We start from the raw sequence: 20,159 nt of genomic DNA on the forward strand, positions 1-20,159 counted from the left end.
ATATCTTGGCAATTGTAAATAATGCTGTTTTGAACATTGAGGTACATATATTTTTTCCAATTAGTGGGTGTTTTTTCAGATATATACCCAGGAGTGGAATTGCTGGGTCACGTGGTAGTCCTATTTTTAGTTTTTAGAAAAAGCTCCATACTGTTTTCCATAGTGGCTGCACCAATTTACACTCCCACCAACAGTATAGAAAGGTTCTCTTTTCTCCACATCCTCACCAATATTTGTTATTTGTGTTCTTTTTGATGATAGCCAGCCATTCTGACAGGTATGAGGTGATATCTCGTGGTTTTGATTTGCATTTCCCTGATGACTAGTGATGTTGAGCATCTTTTCATGTTCCTATTGTCATCTGCATTTCCTCTTTGGAAAAATGTGTATTCAGTTCTTCTGCCCATTTTTTAATCAGGTTGTTGGTTTTTTTGATGTCGAGTTGTATGAGCTGTTTATATACTTTGGATTTTAACCTCTTATCAGTCGTATCATTTGCAAATATTTTCTCTCTTTCATTAGATTGTCTTTTTGTTTTGTGGATGGTTTTCTTTGCTGTGCAAGAGCTTTTATGTTTGCTTGGTCCCATTTGTTTACTTTTGCTTTTATTTCCTTTGTTTTAGGCGACAGATCCAAAAAAATGTTGGTACAATTTATGTCAGAGTGTGTTCTGCGTATGTTTTCCTCCAGGAGTTTTATGGTTTCCCATCTTACATTTAGGTCTTTAATCCATTTTGAGTTTATTTGGTATATAGTGCTAGCGAATGTTCTAATTTTGTTCTTTTACGTGTAGTGGTCCAGTTTTCCTAGCACAACTTATAGACCATCTTTTCACCATTGTATATTCTTGATGCCTTTGTCATCAATTAATTGACCATTAGGTGTGTGGGTTTATTTATGGGTTCTCTATTCTATTCCATTGTTCTGTTTGTCTTTTTTGTGCTATAAGATACTGTTTTGATGGCTGTAGCTTTGTAGAATAGTCTGAAGTCAGGGAGTCTGATTCATCTCCATTTTTCTTTCTCAAGATTGCTTTGGCTATACAGGGTCTTTTGTGTTTCCATAAAAATTTTTAAATTGTTTGTCCTAGTTCTGTAAAAAAAATTCCATTGGTATTTTGATAGGGATTGCACTAGATCTGTAGTTGCCTTGAGTGGTATGATCATTTTAACAATGTTAACAATGTGTCTCAATTTTAAAGTTTCCTTGACAGAGGTTTTTCTCCTGAGGGGGAAAAAAAAAACTTGATACTTGCTTTAAAGTTAGTGTCTGTCATTTTGAAAGAAAAATAAACATTTAAATGACATCCATATTGTATACTACCAGTTTCGTAAGTGTTATACCAGTTAGTGAGGATTTCACCCTTGAGCCTGAATGAGGGGTTCCAGCAACATGATTTTTTTTTTTTTAATGGCAACTGACGTTTTATTGGAAGGCTGTTTTCAAAACTCTTTGCTTCAAGCCTACCTGATTGTATAATTTGCGGCTGCCAATTTTATGTGATCTGATAACTACTTTTTAAATTATGGTTTTTAAGTGAATAGAGGTTGTGGTTTTAAAAAGAATATTTTATTTGAGAATTAACTTTTTAGTTTTCTTTTGCTACATAACTATCTTAAAATGTAGTGACTTGAAATAACAATATAAATCTCAGGAGGGATTGGGGAGCGGTCTTCTCTGAGGTTCTGGCTTGAGGTTCTGTGAGGCTGCAGTCATCTAAAGGTTTAATTAGGATTGGAGAACTCCCTTCCAAAGTGGCTCACTCACCTACTGGGAAGTTCTTTCTGATTGTTGAAGGGAGGCCTCAGTTCCTCCAACAGGGGCCTCCCCACAGGGCTGCTTGAACGTCCCTTTGGTGTAAAGGCTAGCTTGCCCCAGAATAAGAGATCCAAGAGACATCAGGGTGGGAGCCGCAATATCTTTTATGGCCTGGTTTTCACTTCTGCAGTATTCTATTTATTGTTCACACAGGCCAGCACTAATTTCATGTAAGAGGAGACTACACAAGAGCTTGAGGATTATTGGAGGCCATCTTGGAGGCTAGCTACCACATCTTGTAAAGCTAGTACGTGACTATGTCACTAAGTAATAAGCAGTACATATTTACTCAAAATGCAGTTTATACACAGCTCATGCTTTTAGAAAGAATATTCAGAGATTAACTTATACCACTTGAAGAGTACTAAACAAAGCAAGTACTTTATCAACAAAATTCTTAGTCTCCGTGGTTCCTTGGGAATGATGGGATGACTATGTTCAAATGTAACTCTGAAGATACAGATTTTATTCATTTTGATTTTCTTACCTCTTTTGGCGGGGGGGGGGGGGGGTGGGAAGTGCCACATATTACACAGCTGCTATTTGATGTTCTTTAGGGATATAATTCATTCATATACCTTTAAAAAATTAAATTTATGTATTTAATACCATAAAGAGGGAATAAATCATATGATTTTAAAGGTATTAAAAAAGTATACAGTGAAAAGGCTCCCTCTCCCTGGCCTCCATCCACCCAAATTCCTACCTGGCCTCCCTGAAGTAATCAGCTTTGCTCTTTTCTTTTGTGTTCTTTCAGAGCTATATTATATGTATGCAGATTATATGAACATGTATTTCTCTCTTTTTATATAAATGGTAGCATTCTGTAAACACTTTTTTACTTCATATGTTTTGGGAACATTTTCTATATCAATTAGACTTTATTCTTTTTACCACTTGAGTATATTCTGTTGTCATTCAGGTTTTAATATTTATTGATTATTCACTGTAGGTCAAGTACTGCTAGGAGCTGGGAATGTGAAAGGTAAAATGATAGATGAAGATTGTATTACAGAGATTAACACCCCTGGGAGTCACAGTTCGATTACAGTGAAGCAAAGTAAGTTCTATGATCGAGGAAGTATAGTGTATAGTTGGAGTCCACAGGAAGGAAGTGTGTATGTGAATGTTGGGGAGATGTAATGGTCAGGGAAGACTTCCCAAAGAGGGTAAATTCTGAGGCCTGAAGGATGAGTAGGTACTAGCCAGGTTAAGTTGTGATTCAGTGTTTCAGGCAAAAGTTTTTTTAAACAACTTTATAACATATTACATAGCTATAATAATCAAAACAGTGTGGTATGGGCATAAAGACAGACTACAGAAGAATGGAATAGAATAGAAAGCCCTGAAATAAACCCTGGTGTATATATGGACAAATGATCTTGAGAGAAAAGGAGTTGTTTAATTGGTGTAGAGTTTGTTTTGCAAGATGAAAAAGTTCTGGAGATTAATTGCACAATTCAAATATACTTAACACTGAACTGTATACTTAAAAATTGTTAAAATGGTAAATTTTATGCCTTTTTACACAGCTGAAAAAATGACATTAAACTTTTCAAAGTATAGTATACATGCATTTTTAAATACTATCCTGTAATGTAAGGTATGTTTCCAAATTTATCAACAAATGGTACTGATTAAAGAGTGAGCCAGGTCAGGGGGGTTGAATCAGAAGGTATTGTGTAGAGTCATAGCATTTTGAATATAGTTTGATAGAAAAGTGTTATGTGATGTACAGGAGTATGGGGCCCATCCAGAGAAGAAATAGCATATGTAAAAGCACTGAGGTGGGAGGAAGCAAGTCTTGAACAGTTGACTAGTGTTAAAGAAAAAATGTGCAGTGACCCTTGTTAAGATGCTAAGGCCAGCCTTGTTCAGGATCATCATCATAGGTATAGGGACCACTGCAGTGGGATTTTACAGTGGAAGAGAGAGATTGGCCTCAGCTCTCATGTGGGCATATGGGACTTTATAGCCAAGGAGTAGTTGGGGGTCAGTGGATGCAAAACTACTGTTAGAGAGGAAACATTAGGGGTAGGAGAGAGTTCTGGTTAAAGCCAACCTAACAGGATTCTTGCTGCAGACAGACCAGGATGATCAGTAGTTGGAGGATGAGGATCCTGATCAGATATTGAAGGTAATCAAATATTGAGGGCAGGGGATTCTGGTTAAACTCACATAGCAGTGTTCTTGAAAAAACTACATTTTGTAAGAAAGATGGGCCCAGGAGAAGGTTCAGAACCCTGGCCACAGTTTGGTCAAGCAAAGAATCTTTGTCACTAGGTTTCACTTAGCTAGAACAGAAGTATGAATTATAAGATTGAAAGAATGGGTCTAGTTTATGAAAAGACTTTAAGCACTTTCTAAGTGATTGAATGTCACAGTTGTAGCAGTGATAAGAGTACTTCCTACATGCTAAGTAAGTACTGGACTGCTGTGCTTTTCATGGTTTATAAACTTATTTTTCTGAGCTTCCAGTAGGGAGTAATATGCTCAAACTCTTCTTTTTTGCTGTGTAAAATTAATTGACTCTTAGAAAGCTGAAGGTAGTGAAAAATAGATGGCTGTTATAACAGTCCAGGTGGAAACCATTCAGGCGCCATGGTTAAAAGGCCGTTCTGAAAGATTCTTGTCTACCACAGCCAGCTTCAGCTGAAAGAAAAGAAAAGCTAAATTTGTTGATGGATTTGAATATGAGAATAGGGAATAAAGCCAAAGCTCAAGCTCTGTGATTGGGAAGATGATGGTGCTGTTTACTTCAGTAGTGAGGTAGGAAGGAAAAAAAAAAAGTTCAAAGAGTAATAATAGCAGTGCTTGACAGGTTTCCTGTATTGCAGAGAAACCCTAAAAAAATTTAACAGAGCAGAGTGACTGTGAAACAGAAAGTAAGGAGAGTCTAATAATAATGATAACAGTTGATGGTTTTATCAGTGCTTTGGAGGTACCTAGTTTTTGTAAAGGGACTCTGAATAAAGCTCAAGCAATATCTTATTTTGGTTCTGATTCTGTTAGGTGCTTCAGAATTTACCAAAGTGTCTAGAGTTAATTCTCTTGCAGAGTAACCTCAGCAAGGTTTCATTCTTTCATATGTGTGTTATTAATACTGTTGCTCTGTTTTCACCTTAACCTTAAAACGTGAGAGAGGATGAACACTGGAAGAGATGTAGAAGCAAGGTAGGTCTGTAGGTAGTACCTCATTTTTCTCTGTGAAGTTTCTTGATATCCTTCAGATTAATTCTAGTCTCTTTCCTTTACCCACTGAGGGATTTAACACTTGCAGAGCTGCTTACTATGTAGCACCGTTTATTCATAGCTTTGAGCAGACCGATGTGCACAAACAGAGACATGGTTTGTGTACAACATGGGTGCTTTTTTTGTAAATTCCTATATGTAAAATTACTTGCCCAAAGTGTTGGTGCCTTCCTGCCTGTGTAATACTTTGATCCTATCCTTTATATGCATAGGCATTGATTGATTCTGCATCTTAATGGGTGTGTATGTGTGTATGTTTTACTTCTCATGATTATACTTTTGGAACAGTTTCAATAAAATTCACAAAGGAAAATAAACCTTACTGTGTAGGGTTTTTTTTTTTCAGTTGGGAAAAATTATATCATTTTGCACAAGTTATAAAATTTGTTTACAGATATTCAGTTAAATTTAAATACATTATGGAAAAATGTGTTTAATATATACAGTATAGTATTTTTATATTAATTTGTTGTATGGCAGCCAATCTTTATTTCAAAATTGAAAGTAAAATTAATAGTATATTGTTCATTAATTTTTTAATGCTGATAATATTACTGTTAAATTACTGTTTTTAAAAAAGTTAAATTTTAGTTTATTTGAAATAATGATTAACTTAATATGGTGGGTTTAATTGTAGTGTGAAGATTGTTTTTGCTTCTTTTACTTTATTTCTAGTAGTTTTAGTTAACAAAATATTCCCTTCAAAATTTAAGCAAAATTATTATTTGTCATTGTTATTTGAAGAATAACAAAGAAGCTACAAGTGAACATATTTTGCGAAAGACACTTTCTGTAAAATGATGTTTTAGATAAACTTGGAAAAGTACTTGATAAGATTGCTTAAAGTTAGACTTGTCCTTCATCTTTCTTTTTAATCACTCTAAATAGCTACTCATTTTCATCATTATTGTTCTCATGTATAAAAAAACAAGCAATGTTTTCTTGCTTCTTTGTAATCAAAAACAAACCAAGGGCTTCCTAGGTGGCGCAGTGGTTGAGAATCCACCTGCCAATGCTGGGGACACGGGTTCGATCCCTGCTCCAGGAAGATCCCACATGCCGCGGAGCAGCTAAGCCTGTGCACCACAACTACTGAGCCTGCACTTTAGGGCCCGTGAGCCACAACTGTTGAAGCCCACGCACCTAGAGCCCGTGCTCTGCAACAAGAGAAGCCACAGCAATGAGGAGCCCGCACACCACAAAGAACAGTAGCCCCCACTCACCGCAACTAAAAAGAAAGCCCGCGCACAGCAAAAAAGACCCAACACAGCCAATTAAATAAATAAATTTATTAAAAAAACCAGAACATGTAGATAATATAGATAATTTAGATTTTCTTTAAGTGTATTATTCTGATATTTACTCTCAGGCTGACTTACCCTTTCCACCTAAAACATTTCTGTTTCATCCCCCCCTCCCATCCCAGTTGATCCAGATTTTAATCAAGCGCTAAGCATTAAAAAGGTATTTTAAGAAGGGCATATGATAAGTCCCAAAGGCAAAATTTAATTGTTTTAGATTATCAACACAACCATTTCTTTCTATAGATATGTTTAATATAAATATGATATGTCTAAACTAGAATATGTAATTGAATTATCAGTGATGTCCACAGGTTTCATGAAAATGTGGGAAACCTCTTTGAAATACTCATTTTCTGAACCATTATTTTGTCCCCTTATACTTAACAACCCTCATGAATTACATCTCCTTTTCCCAAAAGAGAGAGAAAATAAAACCTGTCTTTACTGGGTCTTGTAAAGCACCCCCTGGGTGCTTAATAATAGAATTTATAAACTAGAACATACCCCTGATCCAACAGGATCCATCAGCCCTGGGCATCATTAATTGGGGGAAGCCACACCTGTAATTGTTTTGGGGCATACAACCCAAACCTGTAGCATCTCACTAGGATTTAATCCCACTTGAGAGCATATTTTTACTTCCTTAAAATTGTTTTCTCAGGCAAGTAGATTGTGCATACTATAAAAAGTTCTTGTACATACTGTATGTATTATATATGGTAATATATAGTTATGTTTCCACTGTAGTCACTTATTGAATTAGATTCACTGTTTTACAGGGAACAACCAAAACAAAACCGTTTTATATCAGAATTTATAGGCATTTAGCCTTATACTTTAACCTAAACACGTCTGGTATCGAGCAGTGAGCTAGGTAGGGGTATTCAGAGTTGAGCTTTCATCCCTGTGCCTAACGCAAGGTCTAGAAGGAACAACAGAGATATTATGTCCTTACATTATTATAGTTTTGTTTTTTGTTTTTAAGAAATAAGTGCAAAAGGAAAAGAAAATACAATGTCTAAAAACTGGGGGTTACAGAGACAAGAAAGGCTAGATAGCCTGAATAGGTTTTTGAAAAATGAAAGGAGAGGTAGGATATGCCAGGCAGAAGAATTAAGAACTGTGATTTAAAAGTAGTTCCAAAAAGGGAACTCTCCTGCACTGTTGGTGGGAATGTAAGTTGGTACAGCCACTATGGAAAACAATTTGGAGGTTCCTTAAAAAACTACAAATAGAACTACCATATGATCCAGTAATCCCACTTCTGGGCATATACCCAAAGAAAACCATAATCCCAAAAGAAACATGGACCATAATGTTTATTGCAGCACTGTTTACAATAGCCAGGACATGGAGGCAACCGAAATGCCCATCAACAAATGAATGAATAAAGAAGATGTGGCATATATATACAATGGAATATTACTCAGCTATAAAAAGGGATGAGATGGAGCTACATGTAATGAGGTGGATAGACCTAGAGTCTGTCATACAGAGTGAAGTAAGTCAGAAAGAGAAGGACAAATATTGTATGCTAACTCACATATACGGAATCTAAAAACGGTACTGATGAACTCAGTGACAAGAACAAGGACGCAGGTGCAGAGAATGGACTGGAGAATTCGAGGTTTGGGGGCGGTGGGGGGTGAAGGGGAAGCTGAGACAAAGCGAGAGAGTAGCACAGACGTATATATACTACCAACTGTAAAATAGATAGCCAGTGGGAAGTTGTTGTATAACAAAGGGAGTCCAACTTGAGGATGGAAGATGCCTTAGAAGACTGGGACGGGGCGGGGGTGGGGGGGGGGAATTGAGGGAGGGAGGGAATATGGGGATATGTGTATAAAAACAGATGATTGAACTTGGTGTACCCCCCAAAAAATAATAAAAAAAAAAAAAAGTAGTTCCAAAAGATAGTGATTAAGGACCAGATCCAGGAGTCAGCCGGCCAGAGTTCTTCCAGGTTCCTGCTTTTACTCTCTGTGGAACCTCAGACACCAAAGTGTTCATATGTACTTGGGTCCATACCTGCCTCATGGATTTGCTGTGAACATTATATGAGATAATTCCTGTAAAAGGGCTTAGTGTAGTGCCTGCCACAGAGTAACTAATTTCTAAGTCGCTATAATTATCATCTTCTTGGATAATGTACCACAGTGTTTATTTGCCTGGTGTGCTTTGGGGGCAGGGCAGGATGGGTATCTTGAACTCAAGGGCATATGTTTAGTGTTCATTATTATAGCTATTTACTATTGGATGCTTACAATAGAGTCCTAACTACCCATTAATGGATCATTTTAAGTTGCAATATATATTCACTTTATGCTTTTCTATTTTCTGAATTACTTCATATTGCCTATCTGTCACCAAAAAAAAATCATAGAATTTGAAGCTACAAGGAACCTTAAGTTACCACTTTTATAGACTTCAAAGACTTTTTAACAGATGTATAATTTTGTGTATGTCTATTGAAAAAAAGCAAAATTAAATCAAGTTTGCTGTTTTTCGCTTTGGTGGAATGCTGGGATTTTGATTTTTCCTATCTTAGGTTTTAATTTTTCTAGTTTTTACTGAAAGCAAAAGTGGAAATATAGCTAAATATATTTATAAAATATAGTAAAACTGTCAAAATTTTCTTCAACCACAGATTGGCATCTAATTAATTTTAAAAGGTTAGACCTCTGGGAGTATTATACTTAACCGATTTCCTTTCACAAGGGCTAGAATGACAAAGTCCACATTAAGTAGTTTTGCCTAATACTGATTTTTTTTTAAGAACTTTTATTGAGATACAGTTAACAGACAATAAACTGCATATATTAGAGTGTACAATTCAGTATCCCAATCTCCCAATTCATTCCCCTGCAACCCTCCCCGCTTTCCCCACTCAGTGTCCACGTGTTTGTTCTCTACATTTGTGTCTATTTCTGCCTTGCAAACGGGTTAATTTATACCATTTTTCTATAGTCCGCATATGTGTATTAATATACGATATTTGTTTTTCTGACTCACTTCACTCTGCCTAATACTGATTCTTAAACTGAACTAAGTTTTAAAATGTAATTGGATATAGCACATTTTTTATAGGTGTTCTTAGGAGAACCTTTTAATTTTTTAAAGCACGTAATAGCCATTATGAATACAATCTGTTTGAAGGGAGTGCATGTTGGCTACACTGGTTAAAAAAGAGAGAACTGTAATTCTGTTTTCTACAAGGCTTTTCTCAGAGAAACAAAGCAAAATGGTTTGTGAACTGTTCACACTGACTAATTCATTTTTTTAAAGGATTTGAGGGCCTACTGTGTGTCAGTCACTTTTATGAGACTGCTGATACAGTAGTGAATGAGTCCACTCGGGCTCCTGATCTCATGATATTTGCATTCCAGTGAGGGAGGGTTAGATAGGACAGTTTCAGACCGTAGTTAAGTGCTAGGAGGGTAACCATGTGATATTCTAGAGTTGATGTTAAGATTGTGGGCCGAGTGTGGGCCACTTGAGAAAGGCTTCTCTGAGGGTTTGATAGTACTTGGAGATAGGAAGGAATTTGCTACACAGAGAGTTGACCTGAGAATTTCCAGGTGTGGAGAATAGCAAATGCAAGATGCCCTGCAATGCAAAACATGTTACTGTATTTGAGTTTGGATGTTCTTATAATGATATACTGTGATTTTAAAAGATCTCTGGCTTCTCTGTGGATGATGGATTATAGGGCTCAAGAATAGAAGCAGGATTCAGTGGTGTGCTGGAGTTGACGCCAACCAGTTAGAAGAATAGAAGAGGAAATAACAGAAGAGGTGGTTATATATTTAGGCTATATCAGTTAAATGCTATTTGAAACTATAGAACTAGAAGAGATAACTCAGGGGAGAGAAGAGAGGAGAGCTCCTGATTGAGCCTTGAGTACTTTAGCATTTAAAAAATAATGATAATAAAATAAAATTTGAATAGAGAAAAGAAGCCAACACAGACTGAAAAAGACTTGTTAGAGAAGTCAGAACATACCTTGTGAGCCAAGAACAAACTACTGAATGCTGCTGAGAAGTTAAGATGATGGGCTAGAGAAGTGACCTTTGGTCACTTTTCCTGGTGACCTTTATATGGGTGGTTTTCTTGAAGGAACAGTGTCATGAGGCATTTTTCAGTGGGCTGAAGAGTGAATAGGAGATAAGGGAATGAAATAGTGGGTATAGAGAAATCTTTCAAAAAGCTTTGTAATAATAGAGAACAGAAAAATGGGTTGGTAGCCTTTGGGGGTCAAGGGGAGGCTGTGATTTTAGTTTTTCACCATGAGAGAGTCCAGGACTTGTCTGTAGCTGATGGGGAATGATCCTGTAGAGGAGAAACTGGTACTGAGGGAGGAGAGAAAGCCAATAAAGCACTTGGGCAAAAGTCTTGAGAAGGCAAGAGGAAATAGAATCCGGAATACAGCAAAAGGAGGAGGATCTTTTGGTCCTCAGAACAGAAGGGAAAGTGGAGAATGTGGGTGTAGATGGAGATATGTTTGTAGATTTGTTGGGGGGAATGCAAGAGCGTTCCTTTTTCTTCGGTTTTCTTAAATTTGAGGCTTGGTCTTTAGCAGCGATGAAGAGAAGGTGGTATTAGAGCTTTGAGAAAAGAAGGTATGAAATAGTTGTCAGGCAGATAAGGTTATGAAGAAAACGTAGTGGATTAGAACAGCGTTGAGTGTTTGAGGTTTGTATTTCTCAATTTAAAGTGCAGTTGGTCAGCATGGTTGTATAATTTTTCTCCAGCATAATTGAGTTCAGGCATAACTGAGCTCAACCGGGATTGGAATTTTGCCAGCTAAGTGTTACGAAGGGAATAGGAAAGACACTTCACTCCCTGGCCCTGAGGTAGGATCGGATATGAGAAGGAAAAAAGTCTCCACGAGAATGAAGAGTAGTGATTCAGAGTTAGAACTCTAAAGCCAGATTGCTGAAGTGTAAAACCCTGGCCCTGCCATTTAACTACGTCACATATGTTTCTATGCCTCAGTTCCTTTATCTGTTAATGTGGCCAGTAATAATAGTAAGAAGTACCTATACCTCAAAAGATCGAATGAGATTAAATGAATTTCATTATGTGAAGCATTTGAACAGTGCCTGGCATTTAGTTAAGCACAGTGTAGGATTAGCTAAGATGCTGCTGGTTTGAAGGTCTTATCCTTAGAATGTAATTAAGGCCAGAAGGTGGCCTGGTCTTAATTATATTCCTCTGCAGAGGATCCGTTGGTTATGTGTTTGGAGTTTCCTAGCATATATACCATTTGAAGGTTTGAGATTGGGTCAGACTGAGGGAAGTTCAGGGCATCAGGGTTCTAGTGGGTGACCTTAACCTATTTGTGAAATACCTGATGTTTTCTTCTATCCATATTGTTAGCCCTCCAGGGAAGTTACCAGTTTGCTGGAGTAACTAGCTTTATGAATTTGTTAAATGATTTGCTAAAGATTTAGTGAAAGTGTCAACATTGAAATTCAGAACTTTTGACCAAAATTATTTGTCAGTAATTGCCACATTCATTTGTTAGATGGTAACAATTACTGAATGATAATTTTTCGTTTAGTCAAAAACGTTTGGAAAAAGCATCTTTATAGCATTTTTTAGATGCTTTTTCTTTCATAATCAACAAGTAGGGTTTTTTCCCTGCATTGCATGATGCTTTAAATAATTTATTCATATACATCCTTGGGATGTGGTAAAACACTTGGACAGTCCCCGGGTGTATCTTTAGAATCAGTTAATACTGAATAGTTCCTGCTCTCTTCAGTCCCTCTCTTATCTTTCATGACAAAGGAGGGAGGGAAGGGGAGGGCTCAGCTAGTGATAATCAAACCCGCCAAAGTATCTTTGTGTAGTTATTCTGAAATTAAGTCTACTCATTTTTTATAACCATTTAAACAAAACATTTTTAAAATTCAGATGCTCTGTTGGAATGTTTTATTTCTTACTTAAATTTTGCCTTTTTATGCTGTAAAGTGTGAAAACATAAACCTGTACTACCTGATGATTTTCACAGGGTGTAATTTGCCTAGAGAAATTTATGACTGTTTTTAAACAACTATTTTGTTTTTTTTATATTTGAATGACAAAACACTATACTAAACATGTTTTCTGACAGTCTGGGCTCAGTTTATTTAAGTTATAAGTTTGAAGAACTGCAACTAAATTGTCAAGTGGACTATAGATAAAGTCAGAAAAGCTACTTATTAATAGCTCCTGAAAGATTATAAGTGCTTTTTTGACGTATCTGTATCGCTTTAAGAAAAAACAAATTAGAAGTTTTGTTTGTGTTTATTTTTTCATTTTCAAGTTGTATTACTTATTGTATCTATTGGGGTACAATAGATTGTTTTTTCCATTTCAGACCAAAAACTCATTTGATGGAGGTGATGGATATGTTTGGTTTCTTGTTTAGAGTGATGGAAATGTTCTGTATCTTAACTGTGGTGAGCAATCTTCAATGTCGTGGTGGTTTTATGGGTGTATGCATTAGTCAAAACTCATCTAATAGGTGTGTTTAATAAAATAGTAAAAAAAAAAAAAAAAAGTAAAAACCAAAGCAGGTTTGGCAATGATAATTTGCATGCATGAGACAATGGGAGATAAGTTAGTGAGAGTCTTCAAGTTCCTATTTTGCTGCCTGTAAGTTCTGAGCCATATCTGATGCTTCATTATGATTTATTAACCCTTATAATTAGCACAATTGCTTCCTAGTACTATGTTTTGTTCTTATTGGTAGTAACTTTGTTTTTAGAGCATTTTCTATGCCAGGCATTCTGATAACTTTAATGTGTATATTTTTTAATTTTGACAACTATTGAGGTAGGTATTATCTCCTTTTACAGATGAGGAAATGGAAGCTTGGGGCATCTTGCCCAAATTCATACAGCTGAGTAGGTATTAGAACTAGGATCTGGATTCCCAGCTATACTGACTTTAACCCCATGCTTGGAAGCCCTGCCCTCTACTGCCTATCTTTCCATGGGCTGGGTTTTCTACAAAACACTGTTTGGTTTTTGAATATGAGTATTTTTTGCCATGTGCCACCACGCTTTTGGAGAAATGGCAGCGTATAAAGTTTCCTTGTTGCAATATGGGAGTATGTTATATTTGCATTACGATCTAAGCCAGTGGTATTCAAAGTGTGAATTGTGGGCCATTGGTAAATTCTTTGTTAAGGAAACATGACATAAGAGCAGGGAAGAAAGTAATCATTTGGAAACATTTATAGAAACTTGATGCCACTGCAACAATTAAGTACATGATTTTATATTTTAGAAAAGCATCAGTCAGCAATGGGTTGGGGGAGAAAACTGGTTCTTTACATAGATAGTTTGAGAATTACTGATCTAAGTTTCTTTAAAATAAAATGTGGGAAGAAAAATCCTGAGAACTGGAATTTGCATTTATTATATATTGGATGGAAAATTCAAAAGTGGTGCGTTATCCTTTGACTTCTCTTCTGATATATGAGTAATTTTATTTGCATTAATATCATTGAGGAAGTATAACCAAATCTGACCATCTTCTCACATGAAAGAAAATACTACAGCTCACTGCTGATGAAACTTCTTATAGAATGTCCTTTCTCAGTTTTCAACTGTTTTCATAAGATTTTGCTTCTGATGTTCTACCTAATATTATACGTGTCCCATGCTATATGCACTCTTTTTAATCATATTTAAGTATTTAGAATTTTTTTAGCTAAAGAAGAAAATCCAAATTTCTTGCCTGACTCAACTTTTTTAGCTGTAAACATGTACAAGAGTTGTAAATACCAGAAACCATTAGTGGTCAGTTGTTTTGTTTGTTTGTTTAATATACCAAATAAAAAAGTATGTCTGAAGGATGTGTCAATTGAGGTAACTTTGCTTCACAATTATATTAATACCCCAATTACAGATAACTCGTATTTTCATTGTTAGAAATTACTATTAAATTGACTTTCAGGTTAATCTTCCCCATGCACAAATATTGTATATCTTCAAAATGGATGTGTTGTATCTTACACTGGAAATATTGCTAAGGAAAAAAATGTCCCTGTCAGTAAAATTTATACATGTGCTTTACTCTGTCTACCACTGGTACATTCTTAGGTTTATCAATTAGAATTTATAGTTATTGTATTTTATAGTTGTTTTATACTATTTTTATACACCTTTAGAAAATCCAGTCAAGTTGATTTTTCCCCCAAATTTAATTGGTTTTGTAGTTCTTTCTTCTCTGATTTTTCAGAAGCAAAATTATAAATGTTTTAGTTTGTGTTCATTGTAACCTTCATTCCATATGTCACTATGTATTAATATTTAATTATTAGTTATCAAATTTAATAGCTTTAAATGTTTTCGTATGTCAGTCTTTTCTTTCTGAAGCACATATTGCTGTGTGTTTGTTTATAGTTGTGGTTAAATCTAGTTTAAAAAATTTTTAGAAACCATAGATTAATGATAAAACATCTTGCAGAATTTTTAATTTATTCCCAGTCTTAACCATTACACTTAAACTACTGTGTATGAACCCAGCTTGAGCCTCACTGTTATAAGTTATGTGCTGTGCAACATATGGACATGTATAAAACATAGTTCCTGCTCTCAAAGACTTCTACCCTAGTAAAACAATTACATGTCCAACGCTTCTGTAAAACAAAATCAAGTTTGAAATGGAAGGTAGTTGAGATAATTTTTGTATCACTTATTTAAATTTCACAGTCATCTTGGATTTCTCAGAGTGGTACTTCAAATTACAGCTTTATGTTTGGTTTGCTGCTCTGAGAGTCCAGAGCATGAAGATATAACAATAAAGTGGGGTTTTTTTCCCTCATAAACTTTATATTAAGCCCCTAGGATCAAATATCACAGTTTTAAAGAGAAAAGTAGATTAATTGTCTTAAAGGATTTACCTTACTTTATTCTCCACTCCCACCACTCCCAATGGGGAAAGTGTCATGAAATCAGGGATATTCTCTTTAATCAGCACCCAAACGTACTGCTTGGTTCACAGTGTACTGAAGTAAATAATTTCTTATATCAAGTGACTCTATATTTAAGGTGATATTCTCTCCAAAGATGGGATTTAGGATTTGTCTGGTTTTGTTTTTATGGATAAAACAATTGAGATAGAGAATTGGGAAATGTGTATTGCTTCTTTTTGGCATAACCTTAAGCAGGAAAATTTTGATTTAATAAATTAAGAGATTTTTAGCTTTTTCCATCACAAATAGGTTTTACTAATTTAGATTATATTCTCTAGAGCAGTGATTCTTTTTCTTTATTTTTGCACACGGGCTTAGTTGCTCCGTGGCATGTGGGATCTTCCTGGAGCAGGGATCAAACCCATGTCCTCTGCATTGGCAGGTGGATTCTCAACCACTACGCCACCTAGGAAGCCCTAGAGCAGTGATTCTTAACCTTTTTGAGGATTACTTTAAAAACTATTTTTGTGACTGTTATAAAAGTAGGCTATTCCCCAATAATATGTAAGATGTAAATTTTGCAGGTAATTTGAAGTAATGCACAAATCCCTAAAGCCCATTTTTATATGTATACATATATCTATATGTGTATATATCTTACATATATAGATACATATCTTACATATACACACATATATATAGCTATATATCTTTACTGAGATATAATTCACATACTATACAATGCACCTGTTTAAAGTGTATAATTCAGTGGTTTTCAGTACATTCACAGAGCTGTGTAACCATTCTTATAAACAATTTTTTATTTAAGTATAGTTGATTTACAGCATTGTGTTATTTTCTTCTGTACAGCAGTGATTCAGTTATATATCTATATATATACATATTCTGTTTTTAATATTCTTTTCCATTATGGTTTATCATAGGATGCTGAATATAGTTCTCTGTGCTTCACGGTAGGACCTTGTTGTTTATCCATTCCATATGTAATAGCTTACATCTGCTAACCCCAACCTACCACTCCCATCTCTCCGTAACCCCCTCCCCCTTGGTTCTTTTTTATGGCTGAGTAGTATTCCATTGTATATATGTACCACATCTTTATCCATTCCTCTGTTGTTGGACATTTAGGCTGTTTCCACGTCTTGGCTGTTATGAATAGTGCTGCTGTGAACATAGGGGTACATGTACCTTTTTGAATTAGAGTTTTGTCTGTATATATGCCCAGGAGTGGGATTGCTGGATCTTACGGTAATTCTGTTTTTAGTTTTCTAAGGAACCTCCATACTGTTTTCCATGTTGACTGCACCAACTTACATTCCCACCAACAGTGTAGGAGGGTTCCCTTTTCTCCACATCTTCTTCAGCATTTGTTATTTGTAGAGTTTTTAATGGTGGCCATTGTGACTGGTGTGAGGTGATACCTCATTGTAGTTTTGATTTGCATTTCTCTAATAACTAGTGATGTTAAGCATCTTTTCATGTGCCTATTGGCCATTTTTATTTCTTCTTGGGAGAAATGTTTATTTAGGCCTTCTGCCCATTTTTTGATTGGATTGTTTCCTTTTTTGTTGTTGTTGAATTGTATGAAATGTTTGTATATTTTGGAAATTAAGCCTTGTTGGTTGCATTGTTTGCAAATATTTTCTCCCATTTAATAGGTTGTCTTTTCAGGTTTTAGGGTTTTCTTTGCTGTGCAAAAGCTTATAAGTTTGATTAGGTCCTTTATTTTTGTTTTTATTTCTTTTGCTTTGGGAGAGTGACCTAAAAAAACATTGGTACGATTTATGTTAGCGAATGTTGTGTCTGTGATCTCTTCTAGGAGTTTTGTGGTGTTATGTCTTATATTTAAGTCTTTAAGCCATTTTGAGTTTATTTTTGTGTATGGTGAGAGGATGTGTTCTAACTCCATTGATTTCCATGTGGCTGTCCAGCTTTCCCAACACCACTTGCTGAAGAGACTGTCTTTTCCCCATTGTATATTTTTCTCTCCTTTATCAAAAATGAATTGACTGTTGGTGTGTGGATCTTATAATCAATTTTAATATTTTTGTTATTTCCAAGAGAAACCCTTTCCTCATTAAGAGTCACTTTTTGTTTCTCCTCAATTCACTCCCGTTGCCACCCTAACCAAAAACTAATTTACTTTGCATCTCTAAAGACTTGTCTATTCTGGACATTTCATATAAATAGAATTATAAAATATGTGGTGTTTTGTGAATGGTTTCTTTCACTTAGCATGGCTTCAAGATTCATCCATGTTGTAGTATGTAACAGTGCTTCATTCCTTTTTATGGTTGAAGAATAATCCATTGTTTTTTATTTAGCCACACATCAGTTGGTGGACATTTGAGTTGTTTCCCCTTCTTGGTTATTATTAATAATGCTTCTTTGAGCACTCATGTACAAGTTTTCATGTGGACATGTTTTCATTTCCCTTGGTATGTGTACCATACATAGGAGTAGAATTGCTGGGTTGTATGGTAATTCCATGTTTAACCTTTTGAGAACTGCCAGACTGTTTTCCAAAGCAGCTGCACCAATTTACATGCCCAACAGCAGTGTACAAGGGTTCTAGTTACTCCATATCTTTGCCAATACTTATTGTTGTCTTTTTTATTGTAGCCATCTTAGTGTGTGTGATGTATCTTGTTCTGATTTGCATTTCCCTGGTGATTAATGATGTTGAGTATCACTTCATAAACTTATTGACCATTTGTGTATCTTCTTTGGAGAAATGTCTATTCATGTTCTTTGCCCATTTTTAAATTATTTGTCCTTTTGTTATTGGCTTACAAGTGTTCTTTATATATCTAGTTCAAGTCCCTTAACAGAAATATGGGAGATATATTTTCTTCCATTCTGTCAGTTATCTTTTCACTTTGTTGATGGTATCTTTTGAAGCATGAAGGTTTTTAATTTTGATGAAGTCCAATTTATCTGTTTTTTTCCTTGCTGTGGTTGTATTGCTTATGGTGCCCTTACCTTAGTGTTATTTCTGAGAAATCCTAAGAAGACCTAGCTCTAGGCCACAAGGATTTATTCCTGTATTTTCTTCTAAGAGTTTTATAGTTCTAGCTATTACATTTAGATCTATGATTCATTTTGAGTTTTTATGTAGGTGTGAGGAAGGAGACCACTTAGGAAGGAGACCACTTCATTCTTCTACACATGGATATCCGGTTATCCCAAACCATTTGCTGAAAAGACGTTTTAACCTCTCATTTAATTGTGTTGGCCCATTCTTAGATTCTCCTGCAGATCCACAAACCCAGCTCTAGGGACGGGTTCAAAGTTAAAAGTCTGGAAACCAAAAAACTGGAGAGGCCACATTGAGTTTTAAGTTGAGCCTCAGTTAAATCCTTGTTACTACTCTGTATTAGTCATCTATTCTGTTGCTGTGTAACAAATTACCCCCAGCTCAGTGGCCTAAAACAGCAGAATTTCTTTAGGTCATGAATTTGAGAGACTTAGCTATGTAGTTCTGGCTCAGGATCTCTCATGAAATCAGTCAAGATGTCAGTTGGTAATGCAGTCAATTCAAGGCTTGCCTGGGAATGAAGGATCTGCTTTTAAGGTGGCTCACTCACATGGCTGTTGGCAGAAAGCCTCAGTTCTTACCACAGGAACCTCTCCATAAGGCTCCTTGAAGTATGCTCGTGATGTGGCAGCTCGCTTTCCCCAGAGCTAGTGACCTAAGAGAGAGAGCAGGAGGAAGCTTTTATGACCTAGTTTTGGCCATTATACATTGTCACTTCTGCCTTATTATTTTTGTTAGAATTGAGTCCCAGAATTCAGCCCAAGGGGCTGGAGAATTAGACACTGCTTTTTGAAAGTAATATCAAAGAATTTGTGGACATATTTTAAACTACCACATATACTTGTCAGTTTTATTAAAACTTTTATTGATTCCAAAGGGAAAAAAAAAAGTTTTATTAATTCCAAATAGCTGATGTTCTTTCATACTGTCTGTCCATTATTGCTTAATAAAATAAGATGATCTCCAAGTCATTCATTTCTTTTTCTTTTTCCTATTGTTGTTGTTTTTTAATGTCCTTGATGTTTCTAATCTAACTAGTCTCAGTGCATTTTAGGATCAAAACAAAGTAGAGAGTATGTGTATCAGAATGTTATATCAGCAGATATGACAGAAATAACATGATTTCTAAATTGAAATTAGTTTGGGCATATTTCCTACTCCTTTATATATCACCTAAGTTCTCACAGCCATTTTTCCAGTTCCTAGGAAGGAACACATGGGTAGTTATCTTTGAAGCTGTCTTTGAATATTTCCATGACTCTGCATACTAGCTGACTGAAGTTTTGATCACTTATAACTCAAGAAACATTTTAAAGTTAGCCATTAATTCTGAACCCATTTTAATACTTTACTTTGTAACTTTGGTTCCTCCTGCAAACTGTTTTTGTAGGTAATGATTTTACATGATTTTGGAGTTGGTCTCTAGTGGGACGCTGCAGGAGGATGAACACAGAAGAGCTGGAGTTATTGAGTGACTCCAAATACAGAAACTATGTAGCTGCAATTGATAAAGCACTAAAGAATTTTGAATATTCCAGTGAATGGGCAGATTTGATATCGGCACTTGGAAAACTTAATAAGGTATGTCTGTCTTCCTCATTTCATAAAATGGAATAAAACTCAGAAATCTGCTTCTGTATTTACTGGATTTCTCTAAACCTTGAAGTAAAGAATTTAAAAACATAACTAAACCTCAGAATTAATTTTGATTCTGCTATTTAACTTCGTGAGTTGCATGCCTATGTAGTCAGGTTTTTTTGTTGGTTTTTTGGTTTTTTGTTTTTTGTTTTTTTCTTTTTGGTTTTTTTTTTTTTGA

At 35.5% G+C, this 20,159-nt stretch overlaps 1 protein-coding gene across 9 annotated transcripts in view; it reads left to right on the plus strand.

The window, feature by feature from the left end:
* DOP1A (DOP1 leucine zipper like protein A) overlaps window positions 1–20,159 on the plus strand; it is a 100,360-nt gene that overhangs the window by 5,515 nt on the left and 74,686 nt on the right. For all 9 annotated transcript variants that reach the window (XR_009054303.1, XM_057738826.1, XM_057738819.1 and 6 more), the window contains exon 2: window positions 19,734–19,924. Coding sequence is in view for 8 of the 9 variants with exons in the window: in XM_057738826.1 (XP_057594809.1) it covers window positions 19,787–19,924 (138 nt within the window). In the remaining variant the exon portion in view is untranslated. The remainder of the gene's footprint in view (window positions 1–19,733; window positions 19,925–20,159) is intronic.

This window comes from Hippopotamus amphibius, chromosome 6, assembly GCF_030028045.1.
Source record: "Hippopotamus amphibius kiboko isolate mHipAmp2 chromosome 6, mHipAmp2.hap2, whole genome shotgun sequence".
NCBI classification, from domain to species: domain Eukaryota; kingdom Metazoa; phylum Chordata; class Mammalia; order Artiodactyla; family Hippopotamidae; genus Hippopotamus; species Hippopotamus amphibius.